The 23,546-nt window shown below is 40.3% G+C and overlaps 1 protein-coding gene across 3 annotated transcripts in view; it reads right to left on the bottom strand.

Annotated features, from left to right (window-relative positions):
* Positions 1–7,194: 7,194 nt before the first annotated feature.
* The window catches only part of COL8A1 (collagen type VIII alpha 1 chain), a 143,328-nt gene continuing 126,976 nt past the window's right edge, over positions 7,195–23,546 (bottom strand). For 2 of the 3 annotated variants that reach the window (XM_079100542.1, XM_079100543.1), the window contains exons 3-4: positions 15,815–16,145; positions 7,195–11,873 (exon numbers count right to left, since the gene is read on the bottom strand). In XM_079100542.1, the coding sequence (XP_078956668.1) occupies positions 9,964–11,873; positions 15,815–16,142 (2,238 nt within the window). In that variant the 5' untranslated portion in view covers positions 16,143–16,145 and the 3' untranslated portion in view covers positions 7,195–9,963. The remainder of the gene's footprint in view (positions 11,874–15,814; positions 16,146–23,546) is intronic. The other variant, XM_079100544.1, reaches the window with a different exon arrangement.

Below are 23,546 nucleotides of genomic sequence, written 5' to 3'. Positions count from 1 at the left end.
AAATGGTGTGGTTGATTGGATCAAAATCCTGGAAGATAGAATATTGGAAGTCCAATAACAAAGAGATGGGGGGAAGAGGCATGTAGAAGAACACACAGGAAGCGGGCACAAAGAGTATGGATCATTGTGTCCCATGTCTGCGTCTACTAGAGAGTGTCCTCCACCCACAAAGCACCAAACAATGGAGACAATGTGGCAGAATATATGATTTTCAAAGATGGTGTTTTTGTCAGCTTTTTTATTGCTGTGATCAAAAGATCCAACAAGAACAATGTAGAAAAGGAAAAGTTTATTTGGAGCTCACAGTTTCAGAGGTCTCAGTCCATAAAAGGCCAACTCCATTGCCCTGGGCCTGACGTGAGGCAGAACATCAAGGCAGAAGGGTATGATGGAGGATACCTGCTCAGGACATGAGAATCAGGAAGCGGAGAGAATGCTCTGCTTACCAGGGATGAAATACATATCCCAAAGGCATGCCCCCAATGACCCACCTCCTCCAACCATATCCTACCTGACTACAGTTGCTACCCAGTTAATTCCTATCAGCAGATTAAAATGCACTGATTAGGTTAAGTTCTCATAACCCAATCATTTCATCTCTGAACTTTTTTGCATTGTCTTATACACGAGCTTTTGGGGAACACCTTATATGTAAACAATAACAGATGGCCCCCAGTATCTTCCACCTACACGCTCTCCTTATGATACAACCTTGACACTCCTTCATTAGTGGTGTGGTCTTTGTTCCCTTTCCTTGAACCTGGGCATATTATCATCTCAACTGGTGGAATGCAGTAGAAATGATCTGTGGCTTCTGAGGCGAGATCTTTCAAATATTATGCCTTTTCACTTTGCTCACTTGGTATGCTCACTTGGAACCCAGGTGTCATGCTGTGCAGAAGCCCACGAGAGACCACACAGAGAAATCACATGGAAAAAACACTGGTAGGTCTTCTGGCCCATAGTTCAGTTGAGGTTCCTGCTGACAACCAGTGTCCACTGCCAGACCTATAAATAAAGATACCTCCAAAAGATTCCAGGATTCGACTTTTGATAGACCCCAAGCTGTGGCCCCAGACATGGAGCAGAGACAAACCATCCCCACCATGTCCTCTCTGAAATCCTGACGCCAGAATTCATTTAAGAAAAAGTCTGATGAAAATGAGCTTGTTGAACTGCTATTTTTTCTCTGGCCACAAGAGGGAGACCTTGTTCCTTGGGGGACGGGAAAGTAGCTGAAACCATGCTTGCTTCCCTTATTGGTCCTTCTTAGCAAGAATGGCTGTTTTTCCTCTTTTCCCACAGGGTCTGGTGAGGTCATGTACTTGAATTAAAACTTTTGTTCATCTTATATCTTAAGTGTGTGTAGGTTTCATAAATATACCCTCCTTTAGAGAGGGGAAACATGATCTGTAACTTCACTTTTTTTTTTTTTTTAAATTTTTTTTAGTTGTCAATAGAACTTTATTTAATATATTTATTTATATGCAGTGCTGAGGATGTCACACATGCCAGGCAACCACTCTACCACTGAGCCACAACCCCAGCCCAAGTAATTTCAACTTTTGAACCAGAAATATTCTAGTGGAAGTTGCATTTTTGGTGTTGGAGAATAAAAAGAAACCTAGTCAATTTAGTTTGCATTTTGGGATCACTGGGTGAAAGTGGAGTGTCTGCCTATAGCAGCTAGGTCTTAAGGTCCCCAGAAAACATACCCTGGAAGAGAGAAGACAGATTAAGTGGCAGTTGCCATGGTCTGCAGAAACTTCCTGGAGAGTCTGTGACTCATGGTTTCTGGACCACAATGATGTTTGGAACCCTTTACCCATTTGGTGACTGCTGTGGTGAATGTGGAGGTAAGGGAGGCTGCTGGAAGTCGTTTCCAATTACCTGCTGTGATGAGTTATTCTTATCAACAAGTAGTTTTCCCTTTTCTTTTTCAACTTTTATAATTTTAAAATTTTGGGACAATACACATAGTTTGAAACTTACCATCCTCACCTTTTGTAAGTGTTCTGTTAAGGGTATGAAGCACATTCACATTGTTTTGCAACCACCACCACCATCCATCTCCAGTACTCTCTTTCATCTTGCAAAACTGAAACCTCTCCGTTTTCTCTCCCTCCAAACCCTGGAGACCACCATTCTGCTTTCTGTCTCTGTGAATTTGACTACTCTAGGTACCTCAAATAAGTTCATACGGTATTTGCTTTGAAACTGCCTTTTATCTTAGCACAATGCCCTTAAAATTCATCCATGGTGAACCATATGTCATATTTTTTTTTTACTTTCTACAACACATATATTTTATTATATATACATTTTGTGTATCTATTTACAGAAAAACAGTTTGAGTTACTTTCACTTTTTATATATTGTGAATAATGCTAGAAGTATGAATATATACAGATCTACTTGAGTCTATGATTTCAGTTCTTTTGATTATATACCTAGAAGTGGAAATGCTAGATCATATGGTGGTTCTATTTTACATTTCTTTGAGGAACCACCATATTGTTTTTCACAGTGGTACAATGGACCATCTCACAGTAGTGCACAATGGTTCCAATCTCTCCACATCTTTGCCAACATTTATTTTCCTTTTTTTTTTTTTTTTTTTTGCTCATTTATTTGTTTTGATAGTAGCCATTCTAGTAAGTTTATGGTGGTGCCTTCAGTTTTTAAATCAGCTATCCCCATATCCCTAAGGGATGAGGAAGTTACCACAATACCTGCCAATATCATCTGATAGCTGGTTATTTTACTCGACTCTGGTAAGGACAATGACCATGAAACAACTGAGCTTTGTCTTCATTCAAACCCTCACTACAGTAGTTTGCTTCTTAGTTAACTGTGAACAATTGTCTCCTTCCGTGAGGCCAGACGATGTAAAGGCTAAGACTACAGACCACAAGCCAGGTACCTGAGTTAAAATCCTGGCATTGTCATTTATTAGATCTCAGACAAGTTACTATGCCTCAGTTTCTCCAGCTCTAACATGGACTAATACTAGAGGTATTATAGGAGTAACTAAGGTAATGGATACAACCCGTTAAAGCAGTTTCTGGTCAATGGTGTGCACTCAGTAAATGGTAGCAATTGCGCCACCTGCAAACCACACCCTACTATTTCACCTGTCCAACTACTGTGAAAGATAGTTAGGGTTATCATTTACTAGTTTACAGTTGCATAAGCTGAAGTTTAGAGAGGTTAAATAATTGACTGAGGGTATCACCGCTGGTAAATAGAGGACTGAGATTTATTCTCAGGCAGTCTGATCCCAGAGCCCTCATATTGGTGACTCTTGTTTGGCAGAGCAAATGACAAGGACATCATCATCTTTGTTGAAGAAAGATGATTATTAGTAGCAGGCAAGCAGGGAGCTATAAATGTTCCGTCAGTTTTTCCCATTGTGTTTCTCATCCCACGAATGAAGAGCAGATGTGAAAACTGCTGCCAGCCACTCATTTGTCAGAGGAGAACTGACTTGGCTATGTTCATTATAAAATTAATTTTGGTCTTGATGGTTTTAACAAGGTATATGAAATGTAGCTCTCCATGAGATTTAGAAACTTTAATTTAGAAGTGCTTTTGATGCTAATAAAAAAAATCTATTTTTACTCATAGTAAGATAGTGAATAAAAAAAATATTTGGAAAGCTTGTGAGTACCTCAAAGGAAACTTTGATGAAATGGTCCTGCATTTCAGCATCACACAAGAAGCTTCTGGATTACTTGTTAAAGTGGGATGATGACGTCTCTCATTTTAATGTAAATTTTATTATACTTCTCCCTAGGCATTAACAATTTTCCCCTGATAATAAAACTCATGAATAGCTGTTCCCCTTCATAAAAAAATAACATGAGAATAAAATTTATCCTGGCAAAAGGATTGGTTTTGAAAATGAAGCCACATCACAAATGATGTATGACTCTTTGCTAAAAGAAAAAGGTTACTCCATAGGATATTTTTGTTATTCGTGATATGAAAACTTGCATTTTAAGAGTAACATGAACCATTGAGGGAAAAACTTCCAAAATGTTGTAAAACATGATTGCTGCTACCTTTATCTACCTCTTACCACAAGGGGTCACCAGGTCGCTCTCCCTTTTTTCTTCTTACCAAAGGCACATCTGGAGCACAGGCATGTTGTAGGCTAAATTGTAATCCCCCAAATTCATATATTGAATCCTGAACTCCTGATATTTCAAAATGTGACTGTATTTGGAAATATGGCTTTTTAAAAAAGCCATTAAATTAATATGAGGTAACAAGGGTAGACCCTAACCCAGTATGACTAATATCCTTATAATGGTGATTGGGAGATCAAGTGAAGGCACGGGGAGCTGATGACCATCCCCAAACCAAGAGGAGAGACCTTAGAAGAAACCAACCCTATGGACACCTTGCTCTTGCCCTCAGGTCTTCTAGCCTCTAGACTGAGGAAGTGAATTTCTAATATTTACACTCTAGGTAACAGTATACCCACCATCAGGTCAAATTCAACAAGTCCTTAAAGAAACTGGGTGTCTGCCCTTTGTCTCGCCTATATGGACTCTACTCTTGGACTACCCACTTGCATTGATAACCCCATCCTACCTTCCAAGATGGGGGGAACTACTTTGGGGTCAAGTTTCCTTCCCTGTAATAAGGTTGTCCAGTATTGTACCCAAGTTCAGTTCAGTTTTTCAGCTTTTCCATTCTTCTTTATTTCAATTACCAGACCTTGACGTTAGACTGGGAATTGCAACGGAATCCATCTGACTTCTCTCCTCCCTCCAAAGATTCCTCTAGGGCCTTTGCCACGCCTGCCGCTGCCGTCCTGGAGGAAAGCTCTTCTGGTCCTAAGTGGCTTTACAGCCTGTACTTTCCTTTTTCTGGTGCTGTCCTCAGACAATCATCAAAATGATTTTCATCAAATGCTGATTTTTACACCACTTTCCCACTTAAGGACCTACAACATCATCTTATTTCATACTAGATAAGATGGAACTGTCTCTTACCTGTGGGTGCAGTGTTGGATCACCTGATCCTCCTTTGGTTATTCAACTTCCTTCACTAGTTCTTGGATAGATGCTCTGATCTAGTTGAGTCATTGCCCTTGATCTTAGCTTCCTTCCCTTCCCAACCCCTTAACCTAGCCCCATTCCTCTTGGAATTCCTTCACGTTCCCTTCATTAAAATTCTTCATTTCTTTAAGAAACCACCTCTAATAAATTATCTGAAATTAAGGTTTTTTTTTTTTTTTTTTGTACCAGGGATTGAACCCAGGGACACTTAAACACTGAGCCACATCCCCAGTGCTTCTTTAAGTATTTTCTTTAGAGACAGGGTCTCGGTGAGTTGCTTAGGACCTCGTTAAGTTGCAGAGGCTGGCTTTGAACTCATGATCCTCCTGCTTCAGTCTCCTGAGCCACTGGGATTACAGGTGTGCACCACTGCACCCTACTGAAATTAAGTTTGGCCCCACAGTGAGCCTCTGTAAAATTGTGGAATATCAGAGCTGGAAGTGAGTTTCCTGCCTTTCAGTCTAACTCACCTCCAAATGAGGACTCCTGCCCACAGCATCCTTGAGAAATTCATTATTCCCTCAACCCTGGTATTGGGACTATTACTCTGAGATGGGCTGTGGATCCAAAGAGGAAAAAATGAAGCGCCTACCCGCCATGAATCTTGTTCTCCAATTAGAGCCATGGACAGAGCAGGAAAAAAAAAAAAAAATAGTGAAGGGACAGAACATACGAGGCGGGGTGGTGATGTGGGGAGAGGTTGCCTCGATTATGGTAATAGGAACAGTGCAAAGGGGAGGTAAAGCTTCCTCTGTGTCCCGGGGGCGAGGAAGAGTTTATACTGCAGTAAAACAGAGAGGTGCTCCCCAGAAAGGCAGCATGGCTTGGTCTTTCTCTTTCTGGGTTTCTCTAGTTTATATGCATCCAGTCACCATCACATCACCCTGCTCTTGGAAACTGGCTTTTAAAGCAAACATCTTCAGATTCTCCAAGCAGAAGATAATATTTTTAAGGAAAAGGGTTATGTTTTCTGTTGCTTTTTTTGCCCCATATCACCTAGTGTATTGGGCACAAAACAGGGGCTACTTAGTTAAATATAAAGGGCTTCTACATATGCACTGTAAATATGATGTCTATTTTGAGATTTTTTATTCAGTCCCAGTGATACTGGCTTGGCCCCACTGGTCCAGCATTCTGAATTCTAATCATTAATCCTCCCTGCTATGTCTCTGTACTCATCCTTCTGTTCACCTACTGTAAGCCAACAAGATGGGATGGAAGTATCTTCAGAATGACAGATTTCCCAAAATAGTTCTGGAATGAAACAGAACCACTGGGCTATGAGGGAACTGAGTTTCCACACTGACGGCTTAATACATAACCGTCATAGACTGGAAATACATACCTGCCCATCCAATGATGTAAACAGTCCCTTTGTCATATTATAGATATGATAAGTTACAATCACTCAGGGCTTTATAAGTCACCATAAGAGAACTCTTTCCTTATCAGTGATACTTACTGAGACCTTTAGGTTCTTGAAACAGGTCTGGTTCTGCTCTGTGACTACCCTCAGCACTATCTCCCTTCCCAATATTTGGCTCTGGAGTGGCATAGGGAAATAGACTGGATTATTTGAAGACTGGTTTCTTGTGGGAGAAGAGAGGACTGTGGCAGTCCTTTCTTTGATGATGGATGTTGCTGATGCAGCAGCAAACTCTGTCCTATTATCTGTTCTCCCTTCCTAATAGAACCCCTGGTTTTTAGCTGGGCATGGAGTTACGCAGAATGAATCTTCAGTTTCCCACCCCATCTTGCAGCTTGCTGGCGAGGTGACTACATTCCCAGCAATGCTGGTGGGAGGGAGTGCTCTATGCAGTGGTTGGTTTGGGTTTTTCAAGACAGAAAGCACACCCTCCCCTTCTGCTTTCCACCCTCCCATTAGCTGGGCTGTGTATGATGTTAGACAGCGGAGAGAAGGGCAACATGTTTGGAAGAGCAACAAGATAGAAGGAAACTGGGCCCTTGCCCGGTTGCCATTGAGCCTTGGATTGCTTACACCCAGAGCTGTTAATCAATTGTCCTGCTGGGCCTCTAGTTCAGCTGCTAATTGCTACAATGTATATGTGAAGGGACTTATGAGGTTTATACAGTACCACAGAGCAACATGAACAAGAGAGAAATATACTTTCAAAGATATTTAATGACTTTTTTTTTTCAAATCAGTACAAAAATTTAAATACAAAAATGATTTGCCATTAAGTCTCAAATCTATCATGGAAACTCAAACAAGTTACCAGTCTGTTCACCGTTCATTGAATTCTGTAAAATATGTGAGGACTGTCACCCACTACAGACACTCTTTCTTTTCCCCTGGGGGATGTCATGCTGTATTAAAACTGTATTTAAATAAGAAAAATGCAAGTTTGGTCCATTTCACATGAAAAAGTTTAGTTAATTTTGAATGAAATAGGGATCATATTATTGTCCCTAGACTTTAGAACATGCGCTTGTTTTATCTGCTTTTACATGAATGTGTTAACATGATGTGCAACACTCAAAAGGGAAATACAGGTACATAGATATTTATTTAAAACTCTGTTTTAAATTAAATGAAGTATCATTTAGCTCTGAGATTAGCACCATTGTAGAATACACAGTATCTGGCATAGATTTTGCTCCTCCTCCATCTAAAAGTTAGAAGCATATGCCTGATAATAAACATACACACATACATATATATATATATAGGCAATTGCGTAACAACCAATAAATAAGTTGGAAGATATTTTGAAAAGTGAATTTGTTTTTAATTAAAGAGACAATTTCTCTCTTGCTTGATGGAAATTAAGAGTCCATACATGTACAGATAAATACAACTTTACAGATCAGATGGTCTGACTTGCCTCCAAGCCATGTCAGTGTAGCTATTTGGCAGAAGGAGCCCAGTGAATTTATTACCTCCAAAGTCACCAGCCCCAAACCAGCATCTTCAAGAGCAACCCAAAGGATATATGGCTACATAAATGCTGGCCACTTTGAAAATGAGGTTTGGGTAGGATGTCTTTTCAATAGGAAAAGTGCATTATCTAATTAGCAGTGAATAAGAAATTTTGGGGTAATGAACTCATTTCTATTTTTAAAAAACAGAAGAAACAATGCTTGTATACTGCACAGGGAAAGATATATATTAGGGCAAGAGAAGAACTTTTGTGATGGTAAAAATAATTCCTATTATTATTATTATTATTATTTTGTGGTACTGGGATTAATCCCAGGGCCTTGTGTACTGAGCTGCACCTCCAGTCCAAAAATGATTCCACTTTTACATAGACACATTTCCTTGTGCTTTTTGTGTATTTTCCCATCTATATCTATGTCCTCACTAAATTTTTGCAAAAAATATATGATTTTACTATTATGCTCCATATCATTTCTCCAGTGTCTAATAGCATCCACAGCTAATAGCAGACTCGAAGTGATTTGTCTGTTTTGATCAATGCTTGAATCAGTCAGTATGTGCCTAAATGAAAACCTGGACAATGATTTGTGTCTTCCTTTCAAGTTTGTTTTATTTGTTGACTTGTGCTAAAGGGGCCACATAGATGGCCAGGGCCATTGTGCCCTATGGCATTCTGGATATCACTTCCACAGATCTCTGCTGAAGAGATCATTATTTTCCCATTATTTGAGTATCTACACCTGGAAGCATCACACCACTTTTTAAATGTCAAACTGCACAATTACTTTCTTAAATAGAAATTTCTTTTCCTATAAATTTTGAATTTTTTTCCCCCAAATAAAAAAACAGCTTGACATTTGGAAATTGATTTGGAACCTCAGATGACACATGAATATGCTTACATATGACACAGGGAGATATTCTTCAGCTACTAAAGAATATTGATATCTCTATGGTTCAAACCTCACTGTGATTGTTTGTGTGTGTAGGCAAAGGAGGGAAATTTTCAATGCATGTAAACACCATTGATAATTCTATCAATAATAAATATTCCACAAAACTGGAAAGTGTGTTGAAGAGTCACTTTTTTTTTCTTTATGCCTTCCAGGTATTTATGTTGGTTGGGCCATAGTAGAAATTACATGGAGGGAATTAAAAACAAAAATAAGTCACAGAACAACTCTAAAAGAAGTCTTTGAGGAATAAATGAGTTAATCACTGCTCATGTCTCCCCACTGGTTTGTTACTTCCTGTGGGGCTCTGTCTCCTGCCTCACATTGGCTCCTACCCAGTGCTCAGCACATATACAAGGGTACTCTGTCCCTTTTTTTTCGGCTCCAGACATACGATTCTGACTAGAACTCCTTATTGATAAAACAAAACAAAACAAAAACCAGCCTCTGTCACCAGAGAAATAGCCCTCGGACTAAAAAGGACTAAGGTTCCCACGTCCTTCTCCCACTCCCACTGAGACAGTAACACTACAGAACTCCCCCCAACATTCCATGGCAAGGTATCTGCACAGATGGAGAGGAAATTATGAAAGTAAATATGGTATGTAATTGTTATCACTGACATTTCTCTAAGGCATATTCATAAATACTTTAAAGGAAACAATATGAGTGATTTTCCTTAGCTATGATCTTTTGTACTGACATGTTGACTGATCTGAATAAGCAGGTTATCGTGAGAGCAAAAAACATACAATAGCTAATGTGATTCCAGTGGGTACAACACAAACAAGGGTCAGTACTTGATACATGAACCTATCCCATCGTTTTCAATGACAAGCTGCTGTGCAGAGTATTAAACATGCGTCTTAGTCATTATTTGTACATGATGGTCTGAATTTTCACTTAAATATAACTTTCCAACTATATAAATGTTCTGAAGCAATTATGTTTTTCATCTGAATTTTTTTGTGCATCATTTTCTTGTCTTCTATTAAATCTCTCTCTTATTTCTTTTCTTTTTTTTTCTTTTTCTTTTTCTTTACATGGGATACAATAAATATCCTGAAAAGGAAGAATGGACGTACTGCCCAGCATAGAGTCCCGCAGCCTGTTCCGAGGGCATCTGGAGGAACACCCGGTCCCCGGGCCTGAGCAGCAGCACGGCACTCCCAGATGCCTGGTCCAGAAAGCCCTTCTTGTACTCGTCGTATGTGTACATCATGGGCTCGTTGTTCTTGAACAGAGCAACCCACACGTTGCCTCCCTTGCAGTGAACATGGTATACAAAGTAGTAGACACCAGGGACCTCGCAGGTGAAGATGCCCGTCTGCGGGTTGTAGTTCTGTCTGCCGTTATAGAGCAGCTTGTCAAACTTCACTGGGGCCCCCACCGGCGGGAAAGGTGCGGTCAGCTCAGCAGTAAATGCAGGCATCTCGTAGGCCGGACCTCCGTTCTTGCCTTTCTTAGCCCCATAGGCATGGGGGGGCTTCACACCATCAATTCCCAGCCCCATATCTGGCAGATACTCTCCTTGGGGTGGTTGTGTAGGGGGCATCACAGCTGGGGGGCCCGGGGGCCCTGGAGGACCCGGGGGCCCTGGAAGGCCAGGCTGGCCTTGAGGACCGAGAGCACCAGGTTTCCCTGGGGGGCCATGAAGGCCTGCCACCCCGGGTTTCCCTACACCAGGGAACCCTGGAGGTCCTGGAAGGCCTGGTTCTCCTTTGGGGCCTGGAATCCCAGGTGGTCCAATGGGGCCACTAGGGCCTGCAATCCCTGGGATACCTGGGGGGCCCTGTAGTCCCTGATCCCCTGGAATGCCTGGTTCTCCTTTTGGTCCAAGTAGCCCTGGAACACCAGGGAGCCCTGGCAATCCTTTATGTCCAGCTTCCCCCTTGGGCCCTATGGGACCTGGCAAACCTCTCATGCCCGGGGGTCCTACTTCACCAAGGAAACCTGGCTTTCCTGGGAAACCCTGAAGCCCTGGCTCACCTTTGGGACCTGGTGGCCCCTGTGGCCCCACAACCCCACCTTCTCCTTTGGGCCCAGGGAAACCAATAGCACCTGGAGGGCCCATAGGACCTGGGATTCCAGGCAGGCCTGGCTCTCCTGGGGGTCCTCCCATCCCAGGGGCACCTACTGGTCCTTTCTCACCTCTTGGTCCAAGAGCCCCAGGAACACCCCCCACGCCCCGGTCACCTTTAGGTCCTGGGAAACCTGGTTTCCCGATCCCTGGAAGGCCCGGGGGTCCTGGCAGCCCTGGTAGTCCTTGCTCCCCCTTGCCTCCTGGAAATCCTGGCTGGCCAGGGATCCCATCCTGGCCTGGCTTTCCAACTCCAGGCATCCCAGGAGGTCCTTGAACCCCTGGCACTCCTATAGGGCCTTGTGGGCCAGGTTCCCCTGGAGGTCCTGGCTTTCCCAGAGGGCCCTGGGGCCCAGGGAAGCCTGTCACTCCTGGTTTTCCCACACCTGGCAGTCCGACAGGGCCAGGCGGGCCGTGCATACCTGGAGGACCCTTCAGGCCTGGCAAACCTGGCATCCCAAAGCCTTTCTCTCCTTTAGGACCCTGAAGGCCTGGAGGTCCTGGTGGTCCCTTGGGTCCTCTATCACCCTTTGCTCCTGGTTGCCCTGGTAGCCCTGGCCCACCTGGCTTTCCAACGCCAGGAAGTCCGTGAGGCCCTGGAGGTCCTTGTGGTCCTGGGATCCCCATTGGCCCAATTTCCCCTTTGGGTCCAATTTCGCCCTTGGCCCCAGGCATTCCCATGGCTCCTGGCTTCCCTGGCATTCCAGGCATACCTGGCTTTCCAACTCCTGGATATCCTTGTGGCCCTGGTTTCCCTTTGATCCCAGGTATCCCATGACCTGGCAAGCCAGGGGGCCCAGGTGGTCCTCTTGGGCCAGGTTCTCCACGGGGACCTTGCTCTCCTCGTAAACTGGCTAATGGTATTTCTGCTGATAAAGAAGATAGAGAGGTAGAGGAAGGAGAGAGGGAGATAGAGAAAGAGACAGAGGGAGAGGGAGAGAAGAAGGTTAGTTATCTTTTATTTCAACAAAGTAATGGTGATCATTATTTGGACACCTTACTTAGGGAGAGGAAAGACTAGAACTCATGTGTTCATCTTCCAGGACTGTGTAATATAAATACTTAAAGGGAAACCAACCTGGTAATTTGTTTTTTCTATTTGAGGTATTGTTTTGAGAACTGATATGTGCAGCTGCTTATATGAGCATTGGTTAAGTCGAAAAAGCTAAAAAGTAATGAAGCAACTTTTTTCCAACTACGAAACTTGAAGATAATTTGGTGTGTTCATCATAGAGAAACTAGAAAGCTCAAAGATGTGCAAGGAAAATTCAAAATTGCCTATAAGCTCAGTACTCAGAGATAAACACTTCACATTTATATGTATTTTCATCTTATTTATTATAGATATGTATGTATCTATCTAAAACAGCGTTGGAGTCATTCTCTGTTTTTATTTCTTTTTCTATTTTTCCTACTTACAGTAATATTTTTCCATGATCTTTTTGGTTTTAAAATTTTATTTTCAATTTTTAAATAAATTGACAAGTGATAACTATATAATTGTATATAGTTACAAATTATTACGATTTATGGCTATAATATAGAATAATTAAATCCAGATAATTAGCATATATATCCTCTTAAATGCTTATTTTTGTGGTGACAATATTTGAAATGTACTCAAAGCGGTTTTGAAATGTATAATGTTATTATTAACTATATTCACCAAACTGTGCAACAGATCTTAAAAAAAAAAAAAAGAACCTACCATTTGAAACCATATTCCCCCTGCCTGAGGCTTAGTTTCCTTCAACCATCATCTTCCTATTCCCCACCAGTCTAGTCTCAGTTTCAATGAGTTGGATTGTTTTAGATTCTAGTTATAGAACGAGAACATATGGTATTTATCTTTTTATCCCTGGCTGATTTTTAAATATAATAATTCAGAGCTAAATGATATTTCCTCATGTGTTGAAATACAGTATGATGTGGATGATGGAAGTCATCAGGTGGACTCAGGAAGGAAGGAAAGTATTTTATTTTGTATGTAGTTCATTAATGTCTTTCTGTATCTGTCCTCTACAGTCAATGAATTTGCTTTATTTCTCTACTGTGCTGTAAGATTTACCAACCCTCCAATATTAATTATTTAACTTAATTATTTCTCATAGGCAAATTTGACTTTTAAACAGGAGAGGTAAAGAAGATATTTTAGGATGACAAGTAGTTTGGATAAGGAAGAGATCTTGGTTTAGACCAGGAAACTCTGCTTATCCTTCCTGTCTTAGCATGAGGTATCTGCTGGGTAGCTTTTGCTATCAGCACCTTTGCTCGCCTATCTGTATAGCAAGGGTAATACAGCACACTCAAGATTAGAGAATAGATAGGAAAGGTGTTGTTACACCTTCTTAAATCAATCCTGAAATACAAAGTGCATTTGTTATACTGTTCTATATGTGCCTTGCAGATAAACACAACTCTGTATCTTCCATGCTGCTGGGAATAATGGGTTTCAAGAAGAAATGAAATATATAGCCCCAAAGTCTGATTTTTTTTTTTTTTCCGGTGCTGGGGATTGAACCCATGGCCTTGTACTTGTGAGGCAAGCTCTCTACCAACTGAGCTATATCTCCCATCCCAAAGTCTGATTTTAACCAATAATAGCATCTTAATCCTGACCATTATACTGTTACAGAGCAAAATAGGGAACTTTTACAGGGAAGTAAATTGAACATAGAACTCACATATTTTTTCAAATAGGATAAAAGGTACAAAGGGGTACCAAAACCCACAGGCAGGCCATTTAAGAAGAGAAGCAGGGGCTGGGGAGATAGCTCAGCTGGTAGAGTGCTTGCCTCGTAAGCACAAGGCCCTGAGTTCGATCCCCAGTACCAAAAAAAAAAAAAAAAAAAAGAAGGGAAGCAGAGAGGGCTGGGGTTGTGGCTCAGTGGTAGAGGGCTTGCCTAACATGTGTGAAGCACTGGGTTCAATTCTCAGCACCACATATAAATAAATAAATAAATAAATAAATAAATAAAATGTCCATGAACAATAACAATAACAACAACAGAACAGAAAGCAGGGAGAAAAAAGTTGAAATAATCCCCAGAGTGGTATACTACCTCCTAAAGAGAAGAAAATTGGGAATACTTCTCTTAAGCTGAGATACTACCATAGCACCATTAAGGAATGTTATTTCCAAACAGAAAGCTGCGTAGTTACCATGTCGAGGAAGTGTCTTGGGGAAGGGTCACATCTCTGTCAGAAGTCCCTGCCGTACAGCACAGTGCCTGGGACATACTCCGTTGTGACTGAGGATATGTGAAAGACCAGCTGCAGCAACTAAAACTTCCTGTGATGTTTTAGTGTTTCCTCAGCACTACTTATCTTAGGTCACTGATTCTGTCAAAAGCCTTACTTTAAAGATGAAGACAAATAGGCTCAGGGAGGTCAAATGACTAGGTTTCGTTCTCTCTGGGATCCAGACCCCAAGGCCTCAGAGTGCCAAATTCAGCAGTTCTCCAGAGTGAATCTTCCTGTGATTGTGGGGGCTTGGGTAATAACCTCCACTTCCTCAAAGGTCATTGCCATTCTGATGCAGCTATTTTTCCTATCGGTACTGTGTTTCTTTTTTATTTGTTCTAATTTTAGTTATATATGATAGTAGAATACATTTTGACACATCATATATAAATGGAGTATAACTTCTCATTCATCTTGTTGTACATGATGTAGAGTTACACAGGTCATGTAATCGTATATGCACACAGGGTAATAATGTCCAATTCATTATACTATCCTTCCTACCCTCATATTGTCCCCCTCCCCTACTCTCCCCTCCGCCTTCCCTAGCCCCACCCCCTTGTATTGTAAATTAGAACAGCATATCAGAGAAAACATTCAGTCTGTGTCCTTCGGTATTGACTTATTTCACTTAGCATGATTTTCTTCAGTTCCATCCATTTACCCACAAATGTCATAATTTCATTATTCTTTAAGGCTGAGTAATATTCCATTGTGTATATATACTACAATTTCTTTATCCATTCATTTGTTGAAGGTACCTAAGTTGATTCCACAGTTTAGCCCAATACTGTATTTCTGATAACTCTATAGAAAGTAATGAGGGCAAATCTTTAGGTGCCATCTAGATTCAGTCTGTACTTTTTAATCCCTTCTGCTGATTTATTGACTGACATGTGTAGCTTAATTAGAGCAGTGTTAAAACCACTTGCATTTATCTGACACCTAGTTTGCAAGATGCTTTCATGTGTTTTTTTTCTTAATACACCTGGTCCTTAGAGCTCTCTTCCCCTGGTTCAGAAGACTGACTCGATACCTTTCTTTTTTCTTTCCCACTGCTTGATCCTGTAACATCAGGCCCAGAGCCTGACATAAAAATAGATTGTCTCTAGAGAGTTGCTGGATTTTTAAAAAACTTATTTCTAATTTTTGGGGGTGGTGGTAAGCACTCTACCTCTGAGCCACATTCCCAGTCCCAGTTGCTGAATATTGGAATAAATAAATAAATAAAATAAATAAGGAGATTGAGTATTTGTGATTAAATATATTTTGATTCATCTGATGCTAGTTATAATGACAAAGTCAAACATAAAATTGTAATTTTATCTTTTTTTTTTTTTTTGAGTGTGTGTGGGTGGGGTATGCGTGTGTGGCGCTGGTGATCAAACCCATGAATCTTTCTTTAAGACTTGGATTTTTCAAGAATAGAATTTGAAATAGAGTAGGAATTGAATAAATGTCAACAATTTCTAAAATGAAAATTTCTAAAATTCATCTTCTACAGCCCTCCATCCTTTCGGAGGTTGGAAAGTTGTTGTTTTAGGACAGCCTGCTGGTGTGAGGTTACCTTTGCCTTTCTTGGGCACTGCTTCCTTGCCCATTCTTGGCACTGGTTGAATCTCCTTCATATACTGGGGTAGGTGTGGATACTCTTTGCCATATTGCAAATGGGGCATCTCCTTGCCCATGGAAAGGCCATCTTTGCCCAAAGGCATGTGAGGTACTTGCTGGCCCAGGGGCTGGTATTGTGGAATTTGCGGTGGCATCTGAGGAGGAATTTGAGGTGGCAGCGGCTTGATTCCATAGTATGCACCAGCCTGAACGAGCCTGATGGAGCTTAGGGAAATGGTGAGCAGCAGTCCCAGCAGCTTCAGAGGCCCAGGTGGCACGGCCATCACCTGTGGAAGGAAGGCACCAACACAGTGAAAACCTGCAGGCCCAGGCACTGCCGTTTGCTTAGAGAAAGAATGGGGAAAAGATAGAGGAAATACAGTCTCTTCTCATCAGAACTATATGGATGGAAGGCAGGTGGAATAAAGATGTAATTTTTTAATAGAAAAAAACCACAATCAAACAAAAATAAAAATCCAGAAGTGTGGCTTCTGTCAAAAGAAGGTAACTGGTGAGAATAGAGGCTGTGGCAGAGACTGTTGGTGGTCTCCGAATATCAATTCTGCCCCCACCTTTTCCATAGTATTGGAAGCCCTGATTTTCAGCTGGGAGTAGAGCAACCCTTACTGAAGACATTTTAGTTAGGTGTGTTCTTGCGACAAAGTTCCAGCCAACTGGGTGTAGTTAAAATCAGCGCAAGTTCCAAGAAGAATTCTAATAGGAAATAAGCATGTTCTTCCCTTTCTTTCTTTTTGTTGTTGGAATGCTGACATGTTGCCTGGAGTGGACCAGGCAGCTGGGACAAGAGGCTATGCATTGAGGCTGGTAGAGCAACAAGTTTAAAGAAATCTTAGCTCTAGTTGAATGTGGAGGCACTCTGCCCATCCTTGAATTTACAATTGGTTTACCCAATAGAGAAACAAAGTTTTATCTTCTTTAATCCACTTGTATGTTGGGTGTTCTGCAGTTGCACAGAACTAATCTTACAAGGCTAGATTCTGCAAATTTGGTGGCATTTAGGCTTTGTTAATAAGTGCCAGAATTCTATATAAATTGGAAATAGTTAAGAATTTATAGGCTTTATGCCAGGGACAGAGATTTTTCATCTGCTAAGATGCCTTTTGTGTGCTTTTATTTGGTCACAAATAAATGTAACTATGAATGTAAACGTAAAATAAATGTAAAAGCAAACACCACCCAAACCTGCAGAGATCTTCTGAATTGGAGTAAAGATGTTCCATGTAACAGCCCTGAAATGTCATTTAAAAAAAAATCACTATTACAACTATGAACATTTCTTTTTTATACTTAAATACTATGAAGTCATCAGTTTAGAATTTGGCTAATTGAATTTGGAGCCTATTAAATTTTATCTTTGCACTTTTATGAAAGAAAGGAGTTTGCAAAGCAAATCCGTTGCATAAATAAGATAGAGGGATATGTTTGACTACTCACAAGAATAAACTGTTTCTAAGTCCTTTAGCAGAACTCTTTGCAAATTAGCAGCTAACAGGAAAAATACAAATGGGATTTATCTGTTTATAAAAACCAGCTTGAGAAGACCTCAGTTTAGGTTGAGGAGCGAAGTCCCGGGAGATGCAGTACGAGCAGACGCACACTAGAGGGCAAGCGCGACACACCCTGGGATCTGTTCCGTTCTCCCGCCCCACCCCCACCCGTGGTACCCTCATGGCCCTGCACCCGCGGTACTCTCATACTCTATTGAGGGACTTTATGAAAATTGGAATCCTAGTGCAGTCTCATCATAATGCTGGAGAGAGGAGGGGGGGAGAGAAAGAAGTGGCACTTTTTCACAATCTTCCGAACACTTTGAAAAAACCTTTCTATATGTAATTTAATTTCCATTTTCATGGGAGTTTGTTTTCTTTACTTCTGCCTTACTTAATTCAGGATCTTAGTTTCCCACTTCTTAGAAAATGTGCATTGAATTTGCGACATCCTATTCAAGGGTAATGCCAAGAGTGTGAACAGGCTACAAAAGGACTGGATAATAAAAAGCACCTAAGAAAATATTCAATATGAATCCCTACCACAAAATTCACTGCTTTCCAATTTTTCTAAATATACTAACTAATCATTTTTTTTTCTCCTTCGGGGGAAAAATGAAGCAACATTTGTCAGCAGTAGGATTTATAAAACTTTCTCCATTTCGTAAATTAGAATAGTCTAAAGAACTGTTTTATTTCAAGCATACTCTGAAAATACATATACCTGTAAAATGAGAAAAGATAGAAAACTGTTATTTTCTGTTCCTCTAAGAATGAGTGTTATAAAACATTTGGGAAAAAAAGCCACAAAAATTAGTATTGATTTATACTCATTAATAGTCAAATTTATTTTAGATGGAAAAGGAAAATCTGCCATAAGTACTCAAAAATAATTTGTTGAATTCTCACCAGAAACAATGGTAGGCCCAACCAGGGATTATAAACATGGATGTAGTATGGTCAATGAATCCTACCCTCAAGGAGCTTATATCACTTTAGCAGGGGTGACAGGTGTGTACACTAGTAGTAATTAGCAAAAGACATTCTGAAAAAAAGTAAATTTCCCTCCTACTTCTGTTTTTTCAAATCCCTTCCCTTAGAAGCAATACTTTTTCTGATTATTTCCACATATTTTTTTCAGAGATAGTCTATGAATATACAATATGATATAAATCTCTTTAAAATACAAATTTTATAATACTATACATACTTCTGTTTCTTTTTTTTTTCCACTCAACATTGAGTACGGAAATTATTTCTTGTCTAGTCATGTGTATCTAAACAAAAACCTCTTCAGGTTCTTCATTTACTAAAAGTAGAGCTTAGTTGTTTTCTCAGACCCTGTCTGGCTCTACACTCAGTTTCTTTCAGGTAGTCACCTGAGTGCGTTACACCATACCGGAAATGTGTGGTAATACCTGGTAATGTATAAGGTGGGCCCAAATTCTGCTTTTGGGAATGCATGAATTCAATTATTGAATCTTAAACTTGTGGTGATGTCTTTAATAATAAGCTGGCATGTTTGGCCCTTCAGCCTTCCATCAATGCAGTAAATGTGTTGGATTATACTTAATAATCTTCAAACCAGGACAATCTAGTGAAATACTGGAAAACTGGAGGTAGGCAAAATGCCTGGAAGACCAGTTGAATACCAAAGACCCAGTGGGATCCTGCTTCCCTTCCATTACTTCCTGTCAGAGGCTTGGCCTTTCTCTCCCTGAAACCACCTCCTTAGACTTGCCATCTGCCATTTCTTTGGCTCTTTATTTAAATAAACTTTGTTCAGTTTTAACTTGAATATTTATATAGGGGCCCTGGTTAAAATTTACTGCTTGACTTATCCTTACTAATTTCCCTCCTGTCCCTGAGGACATTTTTGGTGGTCAAAGCGGTGTGGTGGTTCTCTCAAATCACTCAAAAGAACATCAGATTTGTGTAATATTATACAAACACCTGGTAGAAGAAGGGACCTCAGAATTCTTGCTGGGAGGAAATGGTGGTAGTGGGTGTTCTTGCTTCTCTTCTTTTTCTGAGAAGGCAGAACACAATAGTATTGTGAGTTCTCCTTGATTTCCCCCCTAATTTCTATTTAACATCTGGGGAGTGTGTGTATACATGAAGATAAGTATATCCGACGTGTGTAGACACTGGATGTTTGCCATCTAGGCTGGCTTAGAGATGGCTGCCATGTTATATAGGAAACACCCTGTAGAAGTCAAAGGACTTGTGTTTGAGTAGAGTTTTAGCTCTGCCGTTCTCCATGCCTATGGCTTTGGGTAAGTCCTTCATCTTTACTGTGCCTCAGTTTCCTCAACTATAAAGTAGAAATTATAATCTCTGCCTCTCCTTCAGAGCTGCTTAAGGGTAAAAATGTTAGTATGAATTCTTTGTAAGATGAAAAGTACTATTAAAATTTAAGTTATTAATGGAGCACAACCAAAAAGGCAAATCCAAACCAACTGAAATGTCAGATTTTCAAAGAGGGATACTAGCCAAAGTAAATGTGAGGTTAACTGCAATAATGATAAACCTAACATGAGTAAAACAATAAGGGCCATTAAAATGTACTTTTTAAAAAAGGCAAAAGAAAAAAAAAAAAAAAAAAAGAAAAGAAAAAGAAAAATCAAACCAGTCTAACCATTTATTCTGGTGTCCCAGTTGCCAAACCTAATCATTTTGAATAGCCCTAAATGGTTCCCTATATTTGGGCAGGGCCACAGTGAGTTTTGGTTCCCTCATGTGACCTGTAATGTACATAGCAGGATAACATAATATATATTATTTCAGATGCTCCTAAGCATTCTGTTCGTACATTTATCCTCATGAGATTTTGGTTTGCTATCCAAAGGAATGTTTAAGCATTTAAACCTTCAATCCTTGCTCTCAATCCAACTTTCTCTCACACACAGGGCTAATGACACATCTGTGTCTGTGCTGTATGGCGTGGACAAGCCTCTCCCTTATGCTCCTGGGCCAGTCCTCTGTGCCCCACTCTTGCCCTTACACAGAATTTTTAGCTTCTCAAGAGCCTAAGGTTTGCCCCCTGAAGACCGGGACAGTCAGGCAGAATCCTCTTCCACTGTTCACCAGAACTGCCTTCTGGGCTTCTCTGTGCCTCTCAAAGAAAATTTTCTCTTTTTGCATTTCTCAGATAAATTCATTTGTTATGTGTAGATATTTACTGAGCAGATTCAAATTGTTAATAATTTTCTGGATACAGGAGAAACAGAGGTCAATTAAAAAGAACTCACATTCTAGTATGGGGAAACAGGTGATAGGTTAAAAATAAATTTTACAATTTCAGATTCGAATGCTGTATAACAAGTCATATGACAGGATAATAGATTGCCTTATGAGTATTCTTGTCATTTTAATAGTGGCTTTTGGTTTGCCTGGACTACTACAACAAAGTACCTCCAACTGGGTGGTTCGGACAGTAGAAATGTATTGCTTGCAATTCTGGAGGCTGGGAAGTCCAGAATTGAGATGCCAGCAGATTGGGTATCTGCTGAGGGCATGTTCTTGGTTCAGAGATGACCAACTTCTCACTGCATTCTTCTGCGATGCAAGGTGCAAGAGAGTTCTCAGGGGTCTTTTTTGTAAGGGTACTAATCCCATTCATGAGCACATACCCTGATCACCTCCCCCAAGCCTCACTTTCTCAATCCTCATTGTTCTACTAGTTCTACTAAAAGCTCAACACAAAACTGAATGCAGTTGTAACTGAGCTTGCATTTTTCCCTTTTTCTTTCTTTTAAAAAAATCCTATTAGACTTAACATGACTGTGAGCTTCCTGAGGACAAGGAAAAGGAGTGATAGTCTTTAGACTTTCTAGATGATTATTGATGGATCCTCACACTGAATACTCTTAAGATGGTTAGGGGCTTTTGAAAATATTAGAACCTCACTCTCTATTTAAAATCCTGCCTATGACAGGAAGCTTTCCTATTTTTGATCTGACTCTTAAAATGATGGGAACACTCTATTAGCTTGTCACATGACTTTGCTGCTTTTTAAAGATCATCTGAAAAACCCTGTAAGGGAAACTTACTTTTTTGGTTCACATATGGTTGTGCACATATAGCTTTGTGATGGCGGGTGGGGTTGGAAAAGGGAATGTTAAGAAACCATATCCCCAAATTGCTTATAAAGCTAAGACAAAGGATGATCATGTGATCTTTTATTATCATGCTAAAAACATTCAGACAAGCTACACTGGGGTCAACTTACCAGAGATATTTAACTTTGTTGCATAATCAATTAGTATTACAGATATTAATAACTCTACAAACTATTCTAATTAACCCCTCTCAGGACCATTTTTTTTTTTTTTTTGTCTTTTATAATATTAACCAGTTTGTATCTAACTTAACATTTTCTTTTTTCTTTTTTGGGTGCTGGGGATTGAACCCAGGGCCTTTTGCTTACAAGGCAAGCACTCTACCGACTGAGCTATCTCCTCAGCCCCTAACTTAACATTTTCTTAACATTCTTTTTATTTACTGATTATCAGAAATTTAAAGATTTTTAATATTTTGTTTTGAATCAGCTTTGTCATCCTGTTGCATAAAACTTTGACTTATGTTCACTATATATGAGAATTATGTTTTTAATAGTTTGAGGATTATGCTTTGGTAAGGGCACAAGAAGTAAATAATGTAAATATGTGGCATTTCACATGTTATGGAGAAAAAGTGGGAGAGGGCGGCACAGGCGTAGGGGTTGGCATGTTCTCTGAGATAATGCTCTTTAAGACCCATTTTGTAGTGGGGATTGAGATTTCTATGCCTGGATGGGCTGGCATCTGGTTTTTCAGGGAAGATAGAAGCAACTCTAAATAATAAAGCGTGGAGAAATTCGTCCCCCTATGTGAATCCTGAGGATGTTAAGTGTGCCCAGCAGCATTCATTGCCCCTCCTGGAGACTCAGAGAAAAGCAGATCTTTAGTGGAGGAGCAGTGAAGAGAGACACACACACAGAGAGAGAGAGAGAGAGAGAGAGAGAGAGAGAGAGAGAGAGAGAGAGAGAGAGACATTTGGATGTTTGTTACAGGATTTCTATCTTAAGTTCTCACCTTTTTATTTCCTATGTTGAAAAATATTCTGAAAACCTGATCCTTTGGCGGGAATGGATTATTTTGGGTATTGAGAAGAAGCATTCACTGCTGTGCCCAGACAGGAACTGGGCAAAACCAGTGACTGTAACAGAAACAGGCCATCCCCAAGAATGGCTGGGGAATGAAGGGGCAGAGAGCATCTATATTATAGTCTTTCTTAGCAACATTTTTGAACACTTACTTTGTGTTGGCACCATGGACATACTTCAAATATGTCATATCTTTAATACTACATCCATTTGTTAGGTCTTTTTGCTGTTGTAGATGGACACAATACCTTTTTAAAATTTATTTATTTTCCTGTGGTGCTGAGGATTGAACCCAGAGTCTCACATGTGCTAGGCAAGCACTCTACCAATGAGCCACAACCCCAGTCCCATTTGTTAGGTCTTTTTCTGACATTAGAAATTCTTTCAATTGATATTTCCCCATCCTATGCTGATTATTTCACTGAAATTCTGCTTATCCCTGTTACATTCCAAGTTAGAAATCTAAAATTCCTGTATGATTACTTCTAGAGGCCACCATCCAATACATTAGCTAATAAGCTTCCTACTTTGTTTTATTAGGTATAGTTTTGTCAAACTGTACTCATTGTGCTCTATCTTGTTTTTCAAATATCAAGGCTTTATTGCTGGTTGAAAGAATTTGTCTATTATATATAGAACAAGATCTTGGACTGGATCCCATACTCTCTGCTTTTTAGACTAGTTATTCATGAAGTCTGAAAGCCACTGCTGAGGTGAATATGCTGAGGTGGAACTCAAATTAATAAGCCTATCAGATGCTGATCAATCAATCCACTGGAGACAGTAGGTGAAACCATCCAATGAGCATTTGTGGATTTTAGTTCATCTGTCCATTTACACCTATCAGGACTGATATAAATGTATAACTGAGCTTGAATTATAAACTTCACTGATGAATCCTGAATCCTGCTATAATTAAGAGCAGTCATCCATCCCTCCTACTAGCGATAGGCAGAGGATGACCTCATGGGACCTGCTGAACTTGAAAAGTCAAGTAGGGTTTGCCCCCAGCTTTAGAAATGGGCCACCCACAT

Source organism: Sciurus vulgaris (assembly GCF_902686455.1).
Source record: "Sciurus vulgaris genome assembly, chromosome: 10".
NCBI lineage: Eukaryota > Metazoa > Chordata > Mammalia > Rodentia > Sciuridae > Sciurus > Sciurus vulgaris.
This window is presented reverse-complemented; position numbering and strand designations above follow the sequence as displayed.